Source organism: Rousettus aegyptiacus, unplaced genomic scaffold (assembly GCF_014176215.1).
Source record: "Rousettus aegyptiacus isolate mRouAeg1 unplaced genomic scaffold, mRouAeg1.p scaffold_m13_p_13, whole genome shotgun sequence".
Classification (NCBI taxonomy): domain Eukaryota; kingdom Metazoa; phylum Chordata; class Mammalia; order Chiroptera; family Pteropodidae; genus Rousettus; species Rousettus aegyptiacus.
In genome coordinates this window covers 50749253-50769389 of record NW_023416288.1, presented here as the reverse complement: position 1 = coordinate 50769389, position 20137 = coordinate 50749253, and the positions used below count along the sequence as shown (strand labels likewise).

Here is a 20137-nt window from a genome sequence, read left to right as displayed (position 1 = left end):
CGTCCCATTTATCAATACGTCTGCTGCGTCTTATGTGAACTGTTTCCACCGAGCATCTCCGTAGGTCAGGTGGTAACTTTACAGCCACCACAAGCCACTCTGGCTGCCATCTTGCATCCTCATGTGTGTGCACTTATTCTCTGCTGGTCCGCCCAGGAGCCCCGAGCGCCAACCCTCGTTCCCCACATAGCCCCGGTTCCTCTCCAACAAGATGAAAGAAACTATCAGAAACCAGGAAAAACTCAAAACTGCAGGCCCAGGTGCTCATTGGTGGGACAGGAACTGCTCGTAGAAGCTGCAGCAGATGATAAGAAACATCCGTTCTCCTTAGAGAAGTTAGGGGTAAACAACATCTGTGCGACCGAAGATGTGAGTGTGTTCGCAAACCGAGGAACGGTAGTGTCTCACAGCCCTGAAGTTGGGGCGTCGCCGGCCCGAAGCAGGTTGCCCGGTACAGCCAGGCCAAGACAAAGCAGCCAGCAGGAGCGCTGCCCGCGTCTCCCAGCTCGGGGCAGGCAGCCGCTGGTGCCCGGAGCGTCAGGGGACCGGCCGACGCTCTGCCCAGGCTCCGGACGAAAAGCCGCTGGCTCCTGGAGAGGGTGGTGACGATGCAGTTCCGGAGCTCGTGGACAGTTTCAGTGAGGCTCCTGGGAGTGAGGCAACTGACTACGTCCACTTCCGAAGAAGCTAAAACTCGAAGAAGTAACTGGGAGCTGCTATTTCACATCACGGCTGCTTTTTAAAATTCGTTCATGGGTCTGATAAATTCTCAACCTCTAATGTTTTTAAGCCCAAGCCCCTTGGACACTGCAGCTCTTTCAGTTTCTGCTTATACGCAAATCATTTTTTGCAGCTAATTAAGGTGAAGAAGACTAGGAATAAAGAATGAAGGTTAATAAAGTTCTCTCGGTTAAAATAAAGGGAGCGGAGGCGGGGGCACCACAAGCCGCAGAGAACCAAGCAGTGTAGCAGAAGGAAAGTCCACCCTAACGCACTGGGCCTTGATGCACACGGAGACGAGGCCCGGGGTCCGCGTCAGACAACCGCCCTCGGGCTCCAGAGGCGTGAGGACTTGATCCTCGGAGAGGAGGGAATTTGCTGAAATTCCCACCACAGAACCCAAAAGGAGGATGGTTGCAAATGTGCATTAGGTGAGCCACAGCGGCCTGAGAAATAGTCTCGTTTTGCCAGTGATCTAACTGAAGATAATACGCACTCACACAGGGAAGAGAGGGTAGGCTCGTACTGCCTCTGTCCTCGGTCTTCAGGCCCCGTCTGTTTCATCTACTTGCAGAAACAAGTTCCTAACTCTTATAGCTGTTTGCTTGAATGTTGACCAACAAAAACAGGTGTTCCATTGTGCTTGATGAAGGTAGGGCGGAGAGTCTTATGTTCTGTTTACTCTGGTGAATAGCACATCAGTCCACATAGAAATAGGAATCAGGTGTTTCCATCTTGATGGATGGCATTATTCCAAAAGGTCAAGAAACCAAGGAGCTCTAAAGCCTCCCTGAAAACAGTGGAGATGTGTATTATACTCTACTCTTGGATGGATGAAGGGGCAGAGGCAGCCAGGGCCCCGCGGGGCCGCAGGGCAGATGCATTCTGGGACTTCAGGGAAGGCTGAAGTACATGCCTTCATGCCCAGTGACGGTCTTGCTGTCAAGGTCCAAAGCCCAACAGTTTTGAGTAAGTAAATAGCTTTGAAAACGTGTTTACCATGGTTTAAAAATCCTCCACTGTGAACACACCCAGCTTTTCTTCTTTCCTTGGAGCTTCGATTCTCAGGAAGACATAACCTAGCACTGCTGGGGTTGCCGCTTCCACAAATGCCTTGACTGGCGTTGGAGGAAGAGGAGTGACAGAAAGCATAGCATCCCTGCCTACTACAGAGCTTATTTAAGAGTGTGCGAGTGACTTATTAGATGGACAAAGAGCTTTGCAAAGAGGAAAGGACCCGCGGTCTCCATGTAAAAACTCAAGCTTCATTTCATTGATCTGCCTCCCAACTAGACTGGAGGTTTAATTGATAATCCTCCACGTCTTCTCACAGTGATTGTTCCAGTTTTCATAGTTTCTAAATGGAAGACAACATGGTAGCTCTCTTTAGTAACATACGTAGGGTTTTAATCAAAATAAATAGCATAGTCCATATGTCTGAAACACAAAGATTAATTCTGTATGAGCAGAAGTACCAGGTAGCTCTTTTGGTTCAACATTTTCCAAATAGGTATATTTCAGATCTGTTTTCTTTAAAAAAGAGAGCAAGAGAAAAGGAAAAAGAGCTTCGTGGTCAGACGTGTGCATCAACACGTACTGTGCCCTCCGCCCAGAGAGTCACAACGCACTGTGACGTGTCCTGCAGTGAAGAATCTCTTTACCATTCTTTAAACCCAGCATCTCTTACACAAATTTGACTGTAAACCCTTTTTGATATGACAGCCATTGACATTCCAGAATTCTACAGATAATATTTTGTTGAATATACTTGGGGAATACTTAACCAGTCGATCTATTTACAATGGAAGAAGTTATAAATAAATTTCCTCAGTCATTAGCAGCTAATACATTCGAAAGACCATTATCATAAGAAGTAAATTATAAGATTAAGCCAGGACCAACGTTTTTGTTTTCTTAGACATAATGTTTATTTTACAGGCAACATGGTGGTAAACCCACCCTTACCCAACTTGGGAGAGAACATGGTGGATTGATTTGAACCCATCGTTACACCCACCATAGTGTACAAAACTTTTTTAAACGCATGTAAGAAGAATACTTTCCACAGGGTTAGTGAAACAATGAAAAACAGTCAGAAGGAAGTGATTCGGGTACAGACTTTGCACTTAGGCAGACTCACTCTGCTGCCCCTCAAACTACCCATGGGAACCTGAGCGAGTTACTTAATCTCTCTAAGTCTCAACTGCTCCATCTGCAGAGGGGAGTAATAGCTGCACCTACTTTAGTGGAATTTTGCATAGTAAGTGCCTAGCACATTGAGTGAGACAGCAGACTGCCCATAAATATCAGCTGTTGTATTTTATCATCATTGTCTCTACAAATAATAACATTTTTTTAACTCAGACTAAGAAGAAAGTAAACTGTCATTACAGAGAGAGAGGGTAGGATCTGCCGGCAAGGTGTGTGGCACGTGCTGCCAGTTAAGTCTGTGCAGAAGGCTGAGCCGTTGGCTCTGCAGAGCGGAACTTGGGAGGCGGGAAGAAGCATTAGAGCCCCGGAGACAGGAGCGACGGGAAAAGGGAACAGGGGACAACTCGAGAGACGTTTTGGAGGTAAAATTGACAGAATTTGGCCTCTGGTTTTGCATGGGCATAGAAATTATGGCTCAGAACAGAGTCCGAAGCTTCCTAACATGGAGTTACTTCCTGAACAGTGACAGCCTTAAGATAAAGACCACAAGGAGCCAACCTTGGGGTGAGGGCAATGAGTTTGGTTTTATGCTTGCTCTTTCGAAGCTTCTGGCAGAAAATCTGAAAAGGTAGACATGTCCTGCTGGGACTTTGGCACTTAACTCTGATTAGAGGTCTGTGCTGGAGGCGTGGATGCTGGTCATCAGTGGGAAGAGAGTGGGGATCACACAGAGAGGCAGCCTGTGTGGAGAAGAGCAGAGGGGCATGAGTGGCACCCTGGGGAACACATATTTAGGGGATGCTCAGAGGCAGTAGAACCAATGAACAGGACAAGAGTAAAGTGAAGGGGAGAGGACCAGAGGAAACTGTTCTGAAAGCTGCGAGCCTGAGCCAACAAGCACAGAAGTCAAGAACAAAGGCTCCCGGCCAAGCGTCTGAACTTCCTCCCGGCTGGATCGTGGGCTGATCCCCATGTTCCATTTCTCCCAGAGACCCTTAGAGAAGCCAAGTTTGGCTCTCACTGTCAAGCTCTCTCTAGTGAAGGAGGCAAAGTCCTTCTGCATCAGATGATGCAGAGATGATGGACCTCCTCTCTGTGTCCGTGTGGCTTCCAAGCTATTTCTGCTCACCGAAACCCAAGCAGCAGGGAATTAGGATTTCTTGACAGACTGTCCTTGTGTCCTCAGTGTGACGCTTCACCAATAACAAGAATAAAAGTCATGTGTACCTTCCACGAAGTACAAACTTAGCCTGCTATAATACATGATCGGAGAGTTACTCCAGAAGCATGATTCCAAAACTTCTGGAGTTTCCAGAAGCCGCCGAGGCGCTCATTAAAAGGGTAGATATCTGCCCAGGGCTGAGTGATTCCGATAGCTGGGGGTCACGGTTCAGAGAGCTGCATTTCAAGCAAGCCCTGCAGACTATTCTAGTGCATGCCGAAGCTTGTGAGCTGCTGGCGGTGAAAGAAACAGGCAAAGAGAGCACCACCTGGGGGAAAATAATCCGAAGGGAGTACAGCTATCTACTCATGGGAAATAATCCCTAACAGGATTGTGATGCTTGGTGGAAACTAATCAGGCCTGGCCTCTCATCCTCCAGATATTTCTGCGGAAATTTTCTCCCTTCCTGCTCTGAGTTTTGATTAATACACAGTGGAATGCTTCACAGTTTTTCAAGCATGTGAACTAGAGCAAGTATATTTTCTTCAAAGAAAGATATTTTGAAGTTTAGTGTTAAAAGGGAAAGTCATGAAACAGTTTAACCCTTTTCCTTGGAGTGTGGAGAGTTGGGTTCACGCTGTGATTTTCACTGCGCACGTCCCAACATATACTTCATTTTTCTCAAGCGTAAAAACTGACCCTTTTTTCCCTACTTACACATGTCAGTGTCCAAATTCATTCTCACATGGAAACTTTGGAAATTATTACTTGATTCTCGTTGGTGGAGAAATTAGAATTGTTTATGTTCCACCGTGTTATTCCGACATTGTCCTCTCATTCGTCAAGATTTTTAAGCTGAACATTTGGCAGGGGGTTGGGGAGGGGGGGCGGGGCTTGGCAACAAAACGGATCATGGCTGAAAGGCAACTACTAGATATAAAATATAGACCATGAATATTGAAATATTTATCTCTACCTTGTGTTGTTTCTTGAAATCATATCATCAGAGATTAATTAGTTTTGATCTTAAAGGCATTTCAATCTTCAGGAGTTCCTTATTAAAATAATTTTTTTAAAAACAGGGGTAAATGATAATTACGCCATTACCAGCCACCACATTATGAAGGCTTGGTTGATGAATACCTATAGCAGGATCGGTGAAGGTGAAGCTAGAGACACAACTTGGAGACCAGGGTTCCAAGAGACAAAAGGACATCAAAACCAAAATATCGCCTTCTTACATTACCAAGGTCTCTCAAATGAGTGATCACGTCTACAAGGGTCTGTGAAAGCAAGCAAAACTCTGAAGGACTTACTTTCATTAAGCATGGGAGCACAAACCTCAGCCAGTGAGTAAAAGAGCTTCCCTATTGGGAAAGATCAATATCCTAACAGCCCTTAACAGGAATAAAATAACCATTAGCCAGCCTGAGAGAAGAGGAGAGACTCGGAGCCTGGGCAGAGTTATTGGATGAATGTGGCCCAGCGCCCAGCCTTCCTTGGATATAAAGCTGCTTGGAGGTGGCAGACCTAGCGAATGCCTCTCCCAGCCAAATCCATGCTCCAGGAAGTAGGTCCAGGAGAGCAGTTGGTAAGCATCCTCAGTGTCATTGTGAAATATTTCAGCACAAACGTCAATTCGTATAAGAAATTTGGACCCTTCACACAGCATCTAACCCGGGGGTTAAGCAGCCATTGCACGTTTTCGAACAACTTCATTATGACTGTTGGACATTAGAAAGCTGCACCATCCCAGCCGATGTAGAGCAACTGGCCCCTTCCACACGAGCCTCCACCTGGGTGCTGCCCGTCTACCCCCGTGCAGCCGGAAGGTGTGTCGCTAACCTCAGCTCAGAGTCATGTAAAAAAGCATCACGAAGACTTCCGCAAGGCAGAGCAGAGACTTTGGAATAGAGCATTAATAATAGTATCTTCAGTGCTTTGTCAGATGAGATCGTTTTTATGCTACTCTTTCTAAGTAACTTCAGCAAATAGTACTGAGCACATCACATCCCTGATGGAATAACAAGGCTTGTTTTCGTCAAGGGGCAGCTCCGTCTCCACGCAGAGACTGATCTTTGCGAGCCTTCCTTGGCTGTTAGACTACGTAACCCATAGCTCCCAAACTGGTGGACCCAAGGTGGTAGGTCTCATTCATTCATTCATTGAGCACCTACTATGCGCCAAGTGAGGTCTAGGTACCAGAATCACATCGAAGGACAAAGCAGGCAAAGGAAGTGCATGCACGGACCTTGTGCCTAGTTCAAGAAAGACAGGATACAAAAAAGTAAACTTACGTGTAAATGGTTATTTTAGATAGCGATACATGCTATAAAAATGAAATCAACGGGGAATGACTGCGAATGAGTGTAGGTTACATTTTCCATTACTTTGAGAAGGCGGCATGGCTCTGAGGAGGTGACTGGCTTCTGAACGGTGAGAAGATGCCAGTCCTGCTGAGGTCTGTGGGAAGCCTTTTAGGCAGAAGAAACAGCTCCCGAGGTTGAAACAAGCTTGGTATTTCAAGGAACAAAAAGAAGGTTGTGTGGCCGCAGCTGCTGGAGCCTAAATGAGCCGGAGAGAGTGGAGCTGGGCGGTGTCGGGCAGAGACGAAGCCGGGAGCCCCTGTGTGCTGTCGTCCTCGAAGGCGGGGACTGGCCGCTGCGGAGGAGGGTCTCGGCCGAGGTCTGAGGCCAAACGTCGTCCTCTCCCTCGGCTGCCTGACCTTACAGAAGAACATCCTCTGACCCTCCTTCAGGTGGAATCTGAAGACAATATGGTAGCACCTGCAGGCTCCCTTCAAGCACCAGGAGAGCCCCGTGTAAAACCTCATGGTGGGAAAGAAATGCTTTATTAAAAAAGTAAATAAGTGATCACCTTTTCTGTGGAAAGAGCACTGCTATTGAAGCCCTGAGACCGAGGTTCAAAGTGAAACTCAAACTTTCTGTGCCTCAGTTTCCTCATATGAAAAATGGAGAAGATACTAGCACTTCAGGAGGTGTTGTGAAAGTTAGCAGGGATAATGCCTGTATTGAAACATTGCTTGGAACATGGTTCGATAGACTTTAGCTACTATTAGTAACTATTAACTACTAACTGTTGATAAGTATTAATAACTCTATGAAGTCTAGAATCTTAATGGAATAAGTATTGATTGATGAAGTAAAGTTTGCTTATGACCAGTGAATAGTATGTGAATAGTATGGCCTCAGGAACCTTATCTTTCTCAGGATCAGGGGTAACGCCCCTTTTTCCCCACTGTGGCTGCAGTCTGGGTTTGGGGTGAGGCCCAGAGACCTAGAATCCAAACACGAAAGCTGAGGCCTCCTTCGATCCCATCTCCATAGTGCCAGTGTGAACATTCTTTTCAAAAATACAGCCCAATAACCAAAAGAATGGGGGGAATCTAACCTTTAATTGTAGCTCACAAGGAATAGCGAACGTCATTGATTCCCAGCACACGGCACTTTTAAGTTCTCTTTCACCTCGCTCCATGCCCCAGGCCTCCCTGTCACCTGCTGCCCACGCTCAGCTCATCCCAGGCTCTGGCCGAAACCCGCTTCCTCCAGCCCGCGAGGGCCGTCTTCCCTGCTCCGCCTTCCTTCCTCTCTTCCCTCTCTCCCTCCCTCCCCCGCCAGGTCACGGTGTGTATATGTGCGTATTGTGTGTATGTGTATATATTCTCTCACACACACACACACACACACACACACACACACACATATCAGGCACATACACTTTTTAACAAAATGAAGCTATAATATGCATTTTATTCTGAAAATTGCTCGCCTCCTACAATATAGAATTGACAGTTTGCATAGGTCTAGTTTACTATTCATGTCACATTGTACGCTATTTTTTAACATACTGTAATAGATTTATATATTGTGATTGTTTCCTTTTATTTATTTATTTATTTTTGCTATTGGAAACTTTTTAAACTTTTATAAACTATTCAAGCACCAAAGTGTGTGTGTGTGTGTGTGTGTGTGTGTGTGTGTGTGGTCAACTCGTGGTGGAGGGTGGAAGATTAAGGAGAAAGTCAAGTGGATTGAAACCAGCACTAAAGCGAACATTCTCCAATACTAAATGTTCTTGAAATTTATTTCCCTGCATCTGTAGGTAAATGTCCTTCTGTTCTTGAAGCAATAAATCCCCATAAACTTCCCATAAAGTTTTGCAGAGCTAAAATGTGAGATTAGTTCCATCAGAACCCATTCGGTGCTTTGTTTATACATCTTGAGATCTGAATTGTAAAGCCCTGTTCTTCCTCCCAAGCCCCTAGGCTGAGGAAAGGTCTGAACGCAACACCTTCCAAAGCCACTGAGCTCTGGGCAGCTGCCCGACTGCTGGAGGTAATTGCCCCCAAAATCCTGATCAGGCCACCTCTACTCCATTCAAATTAACATAGCCTACCATGCCGTGCTGTGGCAGTTAAAACTTTTAACTTCTGCTTCTTGTTATAATCTAAACTCACTTTTAAAATATCGAGATTCCCAAACAGCTCGTTTCCAGGCGAGCAGTCTTCCCACTGCTCCCAAAAACCTGGATGGCAAGCCTGGGACACCGAAACCCCTGTTTCCAAGCTTGAGATTGCGAAGTGGAAATGTCAGTCCAGTCGTGAAGTGGTGCGTCAGACTGAGTTCACGGCAACCACCCACTCAGTGTGTCGTTGTCCAGACGCGTATTTTTGCACGTTATGGTCAGTAAATGTGGGCCGAGGTCCCGCCCCTCGGGGTCGCCGCGGCCCGTCCGCGACCCCGTCAGCCCCGCAGAGCCGCCTCGGCAGCGCCTCCCCGGGCACGTGCTGTGCCCTCCCCGGGCGCATCAGCCGCCGGTCGCCCTGAAGAGGTCTGTCCGGGCCCGATACAAACTCCTAGATTTCTTTGAAATTAAAGCTGTTCTAAAGTGAACTTCCGGGTGCCATCGCACTCACCTTCTTGTTCATTTTAATTATGCGACACGGAGTTATGAAAGTCCTCCTCGTCCTACGCATCTCGGGCCAGTGGTCTCAGCCCGGGCCCCAGCTCAGAGTCCTCGGTGACGATGACCACAGACAGCTCCGTGCCTGTGAGCCCGCCGGACAGCACAGAAACAACAGCGAAGACCTCGCGTTGCGAAACGGGGTCACGTCCTCACTGTGCCCTTTACCCCGAAGGTCCGAACACCTTCAGCGTGGACGCACCGTGTGTTCTCATATCAGGGTCTGTCTTCACCTGGCTGCTGGGTGGAAATTTATTTCGGGCCTTCTTCCGACGGAGTTCCTTTCGTCTCGAGTATTTACAAGTTCTTAAGAAATTCCGGCACATTACATATGAATCCAAGCCAACTATCTCCGCCCTACAGATGAAGAATTCCATTGTTTTTCTATTATTATTAATCAGTATAGGCATAAAGAATTTTTTTTTTTGCCTTTTTATAGTTCTTTGGTATTTATAATGTTGCTTTATGTCATTACAACGACCCTGTTGACAAAGGAACTGTTTTCCTAATTTACAAATAAAGGAGCAGGTTTTAAAAGCTCGGTCTGTTTGCTGGTCTCCCCTTCGCGCTGTGGGAGGTTCTGCTGCTTTACTGATCCCAGCCCTCAGAGCGTGGGGACCGTGGCCATTTCAGGAGGAAAACGACAGTATCTGTGACCAGGACGTGTGACTCTTTTTATTTCCTATAATGAAAAGGGCACAGAAAGGAAACTTTGATTTGTGTAACATAATTGTATGGATCATATCAATCCATTACTCGGCCGTGAAAAGCAGCTTCCAATTTTCACATCCACCATTCTGCCGAAATGGGCGGCTTTTTTCCGCACTTTACTCACCTAATGGATTTGATATAAAATTTGTTTTTCTATGGAAGTGGGGCTCTGGGGGGTCGTAGTCCACTAATGCACGAGGCCCGCCTCACGCTGCAGCATCCGGCTCTGCAGAGCCTCCCCCACCCCCACCCCGCACAGCGCCGAGCCTCACGCTGCAGGGTCCCCCCCTGCACAGCGGCTGAGCGTGGCCAAATGCAGTGCACCCTCTTACACTTGGGGGCCTCGACCGTTCTTCGTTACAGCGGGGCAGACGATAAAATGGGGACTTCAATGGCATTAGACCACTAATTAGAGTTGTATGGAGAGAAAAAGATAAGAGGAACCAGATACCAGCAGGAGACACAGGAAAGGCAAAGGTGACACCCACGGGCTGGCGGCCCTGGGAACCGTCGCGACGGCCCGAGTGCAGGCCGAGGGCCCCGCGGCTGGGCAAGGGCGGCTGATGGGCCGCGCGGGCGTTTGGAACCGCCGGGGGGTTTCCTCAGGACGGCGAAATGATCGGTCGTGCATCTTAAATGGATTTCTCTGTCGGCTTTGTAAAGCCCGGATTTACGGTAAACGAGAGAGCAGGATCAGCGGTTAGCGTGGCACCCGGGCAGGAGAGGCTGGCCGTGGCCCTGGCGGTGGGAAGGGTGGGGAGGAGCGGACACGTTTCGGAGGTGTGCTCGTCTGCCCTTGGATGGTTTGGATACTGAGAATTGACTCCCACGTTTCTGGCTTGTGTGGCAAAGTGGGACCAGCTCCAGTGTGGAGAATACTACAGGTAGAGTTGATTTGGGAAAATATATGTATACCCACTTTCAGTCATTTAACGTTTGGGGCACTTGTAGCTGATGGTGAAACTATCCAGTAAGAAATGCATCTCTGAATCGTAAGCTCATAGTGAAGATCTAACCACATGCGTTAGTTTGGGAATCATTGACCTACGGTTGTTGCTTGAAGTCATGAAAGAGGGTGAAATGGCTCAGGAGATGAAAGAAAAGCAGATTTATCCCCGGGAATGGACACATGAGCTTTTAAAAGTTGGGGAGTCCCCAGAGTCACCCCTCCCGTGGCCACTTCTGTATAGTACACTACTTGTTAAATATTTTTTTATTTCAACCCGCATGTAGTGGGTATAAATTTGTTCTACTTCTTCGGATGCAACAAAGTTTTATTTCTGCTAAATCAGACCGTCCTCCCGTCCTTTACTCGCCGGATGTGAGAGGCTCAGGTTTACCCCTTCCTCTTTGGAATCAGTCACACGGAAATGTTGGGAGCTTACTCAAGACAGAAATTTGAGTGAAGAATAGGAAAAGGGAATGTTTCCAGTAGCACCTAGTTACTCATGTCTCTGCTTCCGGTTATTCACTTTTCACTTTGAATCCCAGTATCCTTAGGACGACTAGTGTAAATTAGACATGACTAACAGCCCCGATAAGGACAGTTCAATGAAATTTAGGGATCTTATGTGGAGACCCTGAAGAATTTGACAAGAAAAGTTAGACCTGTTCCCTGCCTCCAAGTATCTGAGTACGCACAACTGTTTCAAACACTCAAAATGAAATAAAATTTCCTCTTAGGTACCACTGTGTTTAAGTGCACCATTGACAGATTCGACATATGAGTTTCTGTGACTAATGAGGAACAAGCCAGTTTTATCACATCCCCCATAATCTGCTTATTGATCAACTCACAGCAGCATAGGAAGCACCCTGAGCATCATAAGCTTTGGGGTTTCGCCATCGTGTTCTTTTTCTCTGAAGGACCCCAAAGGAGCCACGTCACAGAGAGACCCAAGATGGAGAAGTTATAGATGCCTCCTCCCACACGTTTCTAACGTCCCCCTTGGAGTGGTGCAGTGGAAAGGTTTACCGGAGGAGGCGGGGCGCTGCAGGGAGAGCAGCTAACTCGAGCGCTGCAGTTTAACGCGCAGCTCTCCGGCTCTGGGTTTAGCGTGCCCTATAAAATGAGTCTGGGAGCTGAACCAGGCTGCTTTTCCCTTCCCTGAATGTGCAAAGCAGTTTAATTAGGGAAGCAACTTTTTCTTAGGTAAGGACACCTCTACAAATAGACTCGAATCTGCATGCAAATGAAGCCATCTGGTTTATGGTTGTAAATAGCACCTAGCCATAGTAAACAACAAAAGGCACATTGCATAACACAAAGGACATTCAAATTTCTAACCTTTGGGGCACTAACAATTTTCAGAGTAATTAGTCTCCTCGGCTGGTGTTTACTTGAGAAAGCACTTGCCACTTAGAGCACAAGCTATAGACGCCTCTCAGTGCAGTCCCCGTAGGTAGTGGGCCATTCGTGACTCCGAGGACATTGCCGAATCCGCGGGAGGGTGGAGAAGCCCCCTGGCGCCCAGACCACACCAGCTCACCAGCCCCGCACGCTGCCTTCCCCGTGTCAGCCGAACGCCAGCTCGCCCAGCCGCTCCCTGCCTCCTCACCTGTTCCTAATGACCTGTCTCCCGTCTAAGGAAGTACAAATGCAGTTATTTATCGCGTTTGGGTAGCTCTGCTTTCTTAGATGCTCAATCGCCGTTCTTTTGATCAGATTTTTATTTAATGGCCACTCTACAAAACTGCATGTCACATTACCAGGGCTCAAAGCTAATGCCCATTTGTGTGTCCTGAATGGGAAAAAAAAAAAAAATGTTCTAAGTCATTAAGAAGATAAAGAAACAGGGAGCACACGCTCCGAAAGCCAGCGAACAGGGAGCAGGGGCGTGAGAAAGGCACGCGGGACAAAGGGGCAGGCCTGGCGTGAGTCTGAGAAGAGCCAGCGGCTGAAGACGTCGAGACGGTGAGGCGAGCTCTCCCTCTGCCTGCCCTGGCTCGCTGAGCCCCCCGAAAGACTCGCCCAGTGGAAAATCGGGCTCCGAGAAGCCCCAGGGCTTGTCGACTCGCTGCGCCCGCTTCGTCCTCCCCTCCTTGGCCAAGCCCGTGGGGAGTGACCGCGCACGATCGCGGAGTCGTCGGTTTAGGGGTGATTGGTAACGTGTCGAACTCTGCCACAGTCTGTCCTGTGCTCGGGGCTCTGCCGCACGCGTTTCACGGGCCCTCTCCCGTCCCTCCCAGCACCCTGCGAAAGCGTTTCCGTTGCCGTTCCCTCGCACAGATGAGGAAGCCGCGAGTTGGGGCAGTCAGGGAATCGGTGCGCAGTCGCCCCGGGGGTGAGGGCCGCAGAGCCAGACTGCCTGTTCGCGGAGCCTGTGCGTGGGCCAGCACGGGGCAGCTTCGCCAGGCGACAGACAGACCGGCCAGAGCAGCCCGATGCCGCCGTGCCTGCCCCGCCCCCTCCATCCCAGAGGGACTTCAGCGTAGCTCACGCTCATTTGCTCCTTATGAACCTGCAGCAAAGTCCGTAAGCCCAGACCGTTGGCCGGCCGGTGAGCAGCAAAGCGCGGAACTCCGGGAGGTGCCGGGGTTAGAGTATGTTGAGTTTCAGCAGAACCCGAAATCTGGCGCTGTGGGGAGAACACGGAGAAAGGGAACAGGGAGATGGGCTTGTAAAACGCTCAGTCCTCATCTCGCGTGGAGAACGTCAACGGAGAACATCTGAGGCGCATAAATTAAATATCTACACAAGTGTGTTTTAGAAATAGAGGGCTATGAATAAAAGACGAGTAGAAGGAGTTGTCACAAAGAAAAAAAGTTGGCTTTGGTTAGGGGAAAGGTGGAGCAGGGAATTGTGCTTACTATAGTCCTGATACCACTTGACTTTAAAGCTATGTGCATGTAATACTTTGTTAGAAATTAAAATTAGGCTGATAATTGCTGCCTGTTAGAAAATATCCTTAGAAACTCGGAAGTCATAATCTCATCCCAATGATCATCGGCGAGATTAAAGTAAATGGCCACTATAGGGTTGGGGTGAATAGATGATACCCCATTTTCTCATGATCCACGGAGGTTTGACGCGATGGGGAATGTCCTCGGTGCCTGGCTTGCTGCCCCGGCCCCGCTCTCCGGCACTGGATGGGGGCACCCCCTCCCCCCGGTTCCTCTTGCCGCAGGAGACGAGCCCAGGCCGTGCCCAGAGCGCGTTTAAGAAGCGTGTAGAGCCCTCAACCTCACCACAGCCTGTTACCACTGTCACCCCTGCCCTCGGCTGGGCCGCTGGCCTCTCCTGCCTGCCTCGTCTTTCTGTCACTGCCGACTGGCCGTCCAGTCCCAGGTGTTTGTTTCTGTTCTGCTTCACACTCTTCCTCTCGGTTTCCAACCTCGCCCCCTTCCGCCCGTCCGTGCTGGCCGCCCCCGCCGCCTGCCCCATCACCAGCCTTTGCCGTACGGTGAATCTCTTATCTCCAGCTGGATAGTCTCATCTAACGTCTCTGTACCCTCCGCGGCGCCGACCTTGACAGTGAGTACAAATCACAGCTGTTTCGATAGCCTTCAGGCTGCGGCGCGGTCAGTCCCGCGAGCGCTCGGCGTTGTCCCGTGAGGTCCGGAGGGGCTCGTAGAAGTTAGTCGTGGATAAGGACAGAGGTGGTGCGGTCGTGGAAGCAGAGTCCCGTCATCAGTAGCTGCTAATGCTTTTATGTGTATGTATTTAGTATCTAATACTCGGGTTACTGGAAAGCAGATGTCGTTCCATGAAGACTTTGCACATGAAGTGGAACCGAATATAATTAAGAGAGGTAGCTGTTCACTTACCCACCGATTTAATAATTCTTTGTCGAGCACTTACTCATGTCCTGGGGCCAGAGGTTACAGAGAGGAAATGGTTTGCTCCCAGCTCGCAAAGAGCTCGCACAGTCAGTCGGGAGCAATAGAAACAAACAATAATAATCTGAAAAGTCCCTTGCGTTGTGACACGCAAGGAGCCCTGGAAAGAGCACGCATGTTGTGTTGTCAAAACCGAAAATCCCAAAGACTGAGCCCCGAGCTCCTCAGAACAGGCCTCACAGAAGCTCCTCAGGGTGCGTACCCTGCTCACCAGCACCTTGCAGCCCACACCCCAGTAAGCACGCTCGCTTACAAACCCCGGACACGTCCCCCTGCACGCGCATGTTGTTCACACCACAAGGTATCGCCAAAGCCGACGTTTTAGAGAATGAAGCGTTTAAAATAAACGTGACTAGAATGTCTCTTCTCTCCTCATGCCCCAATGGCTAGCGCTCAGCATGCCCTCAGCGGACACCTCAACTCCGACCCCACCAGGGTCCTCACGGTAGCCGGTCAAGGATGTGATAAAACTTAGCAAATTCATCAGGAGATTTGGGACAGCCACCAAGTGACAACTCCAAAGAGATTATGTGATAACCCAGACATTTCCAGGAGGACCACTGGCCACCACCATTCGTACAAGACGCAATTTCCCCGTGAATGTGCCCGTTCAAGAGACCAAATTAGTTCGAAGTTGCTTAGTGAGCGTGGAACCAGAACAAATGGGATTGGGGTCTGTAGGGACTTTTCGTCAAACTGGAATAAGTGATTAAACTGCCCTTCCCCTCCCTGGGGATAGTTCTGTCTGAATAACTAGCATTGGACCTCAAATAAATACCGACGTGTTTTACTTTTAGCTTTCCTTTTTCTAGAATCGTTTTGGACAACTGTCCTTCAGTTAATACATCACCACGTCAGAAAATAAGAATGCACTTGAACTGACTCTAAAATGTTCGTTATGCTTGTGTCCTGGGGATACAGTCTGAAGAGACAGAACTGCTCTGCTTAGGCTGAAGTGTGGCCGGGGACCTTGACGCTTGCCGGCTCCTAGGCTGGCGAAGGGCCCGCTGGGGTGACCTGCATCCTGCCGGCCCCGCGGTCTTGGCTTCGTTGCCACTAGCCTGACGGCTGAGAGGGTTGCAGCCTCTAGTCGGATTCAGGTTTCACCTCAGGGGACCTGCGTTTTGGGCCAGTGGGAAAGGTGAGCCTGGGCTCCGCCCACGGTACGTTAAGCCAGATTTGAGGCAGAGAGAGGATTCAGTGCTCAGATGAGAACGACTTAAATGGCTCAGATTCTTTCCTTTCCGATGTTGTTAACCAGTATCATGTAATATCCTTCTTCCCAAGAGAAGACTAGTCTGTGTTTCCTCTACTGAAAACCACATCGCCATATAATACATAGCTTAAAACTGGACAGAGGCTTTTAGACATGACCACTGTTTCCACCTTAAGGGAGAGATTTACAAACATCGTTTGCACTGACTTACTGGTAAGGTATTGCTGTTCGCTTACCCAGATGTCGCTTATCCTACACGTCCCTCAGAACGTAAGGGAGTATTTTAATTTCTCAAAACATAGCAGTATTCTGTGTTTAATTCAAAATCATGGCTTAAGCACAGCAGTCCCAACACAAGTTTCGTCTGAGGATCGTGGTTGACCTCAGTATTACATATGTGCATAATTTGAGTAAAAGGAAATAATACAGTATATAGAAACTAATAGACTGAATTTAGTTAATTAGTTGTGTTCTTTGAAGTAAATGGATAGTGAAAATCACTTATTAAAAAAAAAAAAAAACTAGGATATGGTTCCATAGTGTAGCGGTGAGCACGTCTGCTTTACACACAGAAGGTCCTGGGTTCGCACCCCAGTGGAGCCACAGTCCATGGTGTACGACCACGCCACCCTGAACAAGCCCGATCCCATCTGCTCTCGGAAGCTAAGCAGGGTCGGGCCTGGTTAGTACTTAGATGGGAGACCACCTAGGAAGACCAGGTGCTGTAGGTGTAAATAATAAGTAATTTTTAAAAAGCCATATATTTTAGGTATTAAAAGAAAATTTTCCCCAGATAGTTTGCCGATGCAGTAGGCTTCATCTGGCCATCACGAGTCGGGCAGCATCCAGCCTAGGGGGAGAAGGGAGCTCTGAGGACCTGCAGAGTGCGGGAGACTTCGCAGCGTAAGGAGCAGGAGCAGGGACGTCCCCGGTGTTTGCTGGTCGGCTGGAGCAGGGTTACTTCCTGTAGATGGAAGAAAGGGAGGCTCAGAGCTGGGTCCCGCAACTCATGCTGAGCAGGCGAGAGTCGCCCGGCTGACCCAGGCCCACCTTTGCTGACTGGAGCTTGGGCGGGAGGTCGGGGGTCGTAGCACAGAGACATAGTGCTGAGCTTTGCTTTGCTGACAGTGGGCTAAGTTAGCATAGGCGACTCCATCTTTAGCCAAACCTGGTGACTTTAACACAGGCTTAGCATTAAAGACAAAGGCTTTAGTAGCTGTTTTAAAGTGTGCCCACGCACCTTAGTCCACAGCGGTGATCATAAACACTCAGAAGTGAGCCCATGAGAAAGAAATCTCCCCCCTGGAGAGGAAGCCGAGAGTCAGCTCCTGGTCCCGTGTTAAACTTGGTCCATCTGTTCGAAAGGATCGTGCGTCATCAGTTGGGCGTCTGTTATTTCGTCCTGCGAACTGCTTTTCTCCTGGGGACACTGGCTGCTGTCAGCAGTGCATGAGGAGGGGGGCGGGCACAATCGTGTCTTCTTCATGAGCTCGGGGTTGCACTCTGATTGAGAGCTCAGCACTGCCCACCCCCCAAAGCACCCCAAAGGTCAGAGTCCCCTGAGTCCCAGGGACGAGCAGCATGAAGGGGCGGAAGAGGCGGCGCTCCTCGCACAGCAGCTCGCCTTTGGGGGTTTGGAGCAGGAGGGGCGGGGAAGGGACCGGCCGGGCCTGGTCATCCCGCTTTCTCTCGGCCCCTCCCTTCCGCAGGCCTTCCCTGCTCCCCGGTCGCATTCCTGTGGCACCCCGCTTCTAAATGGCCGCCGAGCGGTTATTCCCAGGCAGAGGCGGATGAGAGGCAAGAGCAGGACGCCGAAGGCCCTGCTCTTGTCCGGCCCCCGGGTCCGGCCCCGGCGCTTCGCACACCAGCCGAAGCCGCCAGGGCGCGAGCGCCGGCTCGGACCGTCTCTCCATTTTTCCTGCTGTGCCTAGAGCCCCTCCGGGACACTCTGGGCAGGAACCCCAGTGACCGGTCCTTAATAAAATGTCTTGTATGCATACACACCTAGAACTTTTGGAAAGTCGGACAGGTTTGAGGGGGGTTGGGGGAAACAAGGGCCGTTCTCAGTGGACACGCGCCCGACTCGGGGGGCGGGCGTCTCCTGCCGCACGGCGGCCGCGCGTGACCTGCCCGCTGTCTTTCCCACAGGGAGCTACTGGAACGCCGCGTCCTTCCCCAACCCGGCGTCCTACCTGCACTTCTCCACGTTCCGGGGGGAGACCAGTGCCGACATCTCGTTCTACTTCAAAACGCTGGTCCCGCGGGGCGTGTTCCTGGAAAACCTGGGGAACACGGACTTCATCAAGCTCGAGCTGAAGTGTGAGTATCGGGCCGTCGTCGGGCTGTGCCGAGCCGCCCTCGTCACTGCAGGCCGGTCCCGGCCCTGGCCGTGCGGCTTCGTTGGGTCACACCTTCGTGGTTCCCTTTGCTCTAGGGCGGGGCCAAAGGCGAAGACACAGACTTAGGAAGGCTCTGGGTCCCTGTCCTTGGATGGCTCACGAGGAAGCAGGCAGGAAGCAGGCACGTGTGGAGAGAAGCAGGTGCCTAGCAAACCGAGAGACGGGCGGGCGTTGAGATGAAGGTGGTAGAGAGTGGGAAGGACGGTGACGAGCGGGGCCCACCCTCCCGGGCCCACCCTCCCCACGCGCTCGAAGCTTCTTCGCGCGTGCGTGCGCGTGTGTGTATTTCCCAAGGAGGCAGGGTCAAGAGTAGACAGAGGACGGGATCGTGTGACGTGGTCGGGAATAAGGCGCCAGAGAGTGGGGAGAATAACAAAGGCAAATGGGAGTAGTGACCGTTAGCGTCCGTATGAGTCGGGGAAGCAGTGTGGGCAGAGGTGTTGAGTAACGCGAGGAAACCTGGTGTCCAGCTTCCCAGGAGAGACGCCACGTCCGCTTCCCGCTAACGGTGTGCGTTCTGGCATGTCCAGCCGCGGTTACAGAAACTGGCAGGATCAGGGCAAGAGCAGAGGCTGCCTCGCTCGGCTCCACTCGCCTTGCATCCCCGGGGCCCGTGCTCATGAGGTCACGTGGTCTCTGGGATGCCACACGTGGAAGACAGGAGTTCTCTGCATCCAAGAGGCGCAAGGGCCCTTTTCTCCGGGGCCTCGCGTTCAGCTGCGGGAATTTACCGTTTACAGACTTGCACGTTCGGAGCACGTGTGCAAACGCCACACTCTGCTGGCTGCTCAGACGAACAGAGTCAGCTAGACCACAGACACAGGCAGGAGGGGAAGGCGGTCAGCGCCCCCGCGTCCCCCACAAAACTGGGGTAGGGGAGGGGGAGGGCAGGCGTCTGTATTTGAGAAAAACTTCAAAGTAAACAAGAGAAGGACGTGGGGGGGACGTGGCCGGGCCTGAGGCCCGCCGGTGCCCCACTGTCACCGCGCTGCGGTCACGCCCTTCCCGGCCAGGCCCGAGGGCCGCGGGTGGAGACGAAGGGCCGTCCAGGCCCGTTTCTCGCTGACGCCGGCGAGTCGCTCGGCAGACCCGTCGTCACAGCCACAGTCTGGCTGCCCAACACGGGCTCAGGGCGATGGTTTCTCAGGTCAGACTTACGAGAGCTGCCTTCTTTCCGTGCTCCCTTCTTTCCGTGCTCCCTTCTTTCCGAGCTCCCTTTAACTCATTAGGCTTTCTGATAGGAATGCAAATGTTGTCTCTCCGCATGAGTCTCACGGGACTTTTGTCACAGCTCATGTCTACACATCGGTTTCCAGAATAGCATTTCTGTTAATTAACCGCATCGTGCCCTTTCGTCAGAACTGGAAGGTTCTCGAATGTAAGAACAGTGAGTCAGTTACACGTAAGTTAATGAGATACCACTCACATTAACATGCTAGAGAAAAACACATGATAAAATTAGAGCAGTCTTACTCATTAGCATACTTTCAGGTAAAACTTTAAGCCTTTCGCTCACTCACTCACTGTCTGTGTTTATCCATTCACTCAGCCGGTATTTAGTGAGTACCTATCACATGTCCTGGGCGCCGTGCTCAGTGCCGGGGGAACATAGTCGGATCTGCCTGCTCCCTTTCCCTCAAAGGTCTTTCTGTTTGTTTTGGAAAGTAGACAGTAAATCAGTAGGTACGGCAACAGCGAAAGTAGCTCGGCTTAATTCAGAATCCCCGCGTCTGTCGCAGACACTGCTCCCGAGACTTCTCATACATCGTCTCACTTACTCTCCTGACCACCCTTTGACGTGGGCACAACCGTTACCATCTCTAGTTTACAAATAAGGAAACCGAAGCCCAGGGCAGGTGAGGTGCCCGGCCAAGACGACGCAGCCGGGAGAAGGCGGAGCTGGCGTTCGACCCCAGCCTCCCAGAAACGCTGCACGAAATGGCTAAGAGCCCGGGG

General features: G+C 50.4%; 1 protein-coding gene and 1 pseudogene across 4 annotated transcripts in view; both read left to right on the top strand.

Annotated features, from left to right (window-relative positions):
* CNTNAP2 (contactin associated protein 2) overlaps window positions 1-20137 on the top strand; it is a 1484598-nt gene that overhangs the window by 1314484 nt on the left and 149977 nt on the right. For 3 of the 4 annotated variants that reach the window (XM_036231126.1, XM_036231129.1, XM_036231128.1), the window contains one exon: window positions 17931-18101. The exons of the other annotated variant lie outside the window; for it this stretch is intronic. In XM_036231126.1, coding sequence (XP_036087019.1) covers window positions 17931-18101 — 171 coding nt within the window. The remainder of the gene's footprint in view (window positions 1-17930; window positions 18102-20137) is intronic. 4 annotated transcript variants of the gene reach the window in all.
* LOC118610839 lies at window positions 16395-16513 on the top strand (annotated as a pseudogene).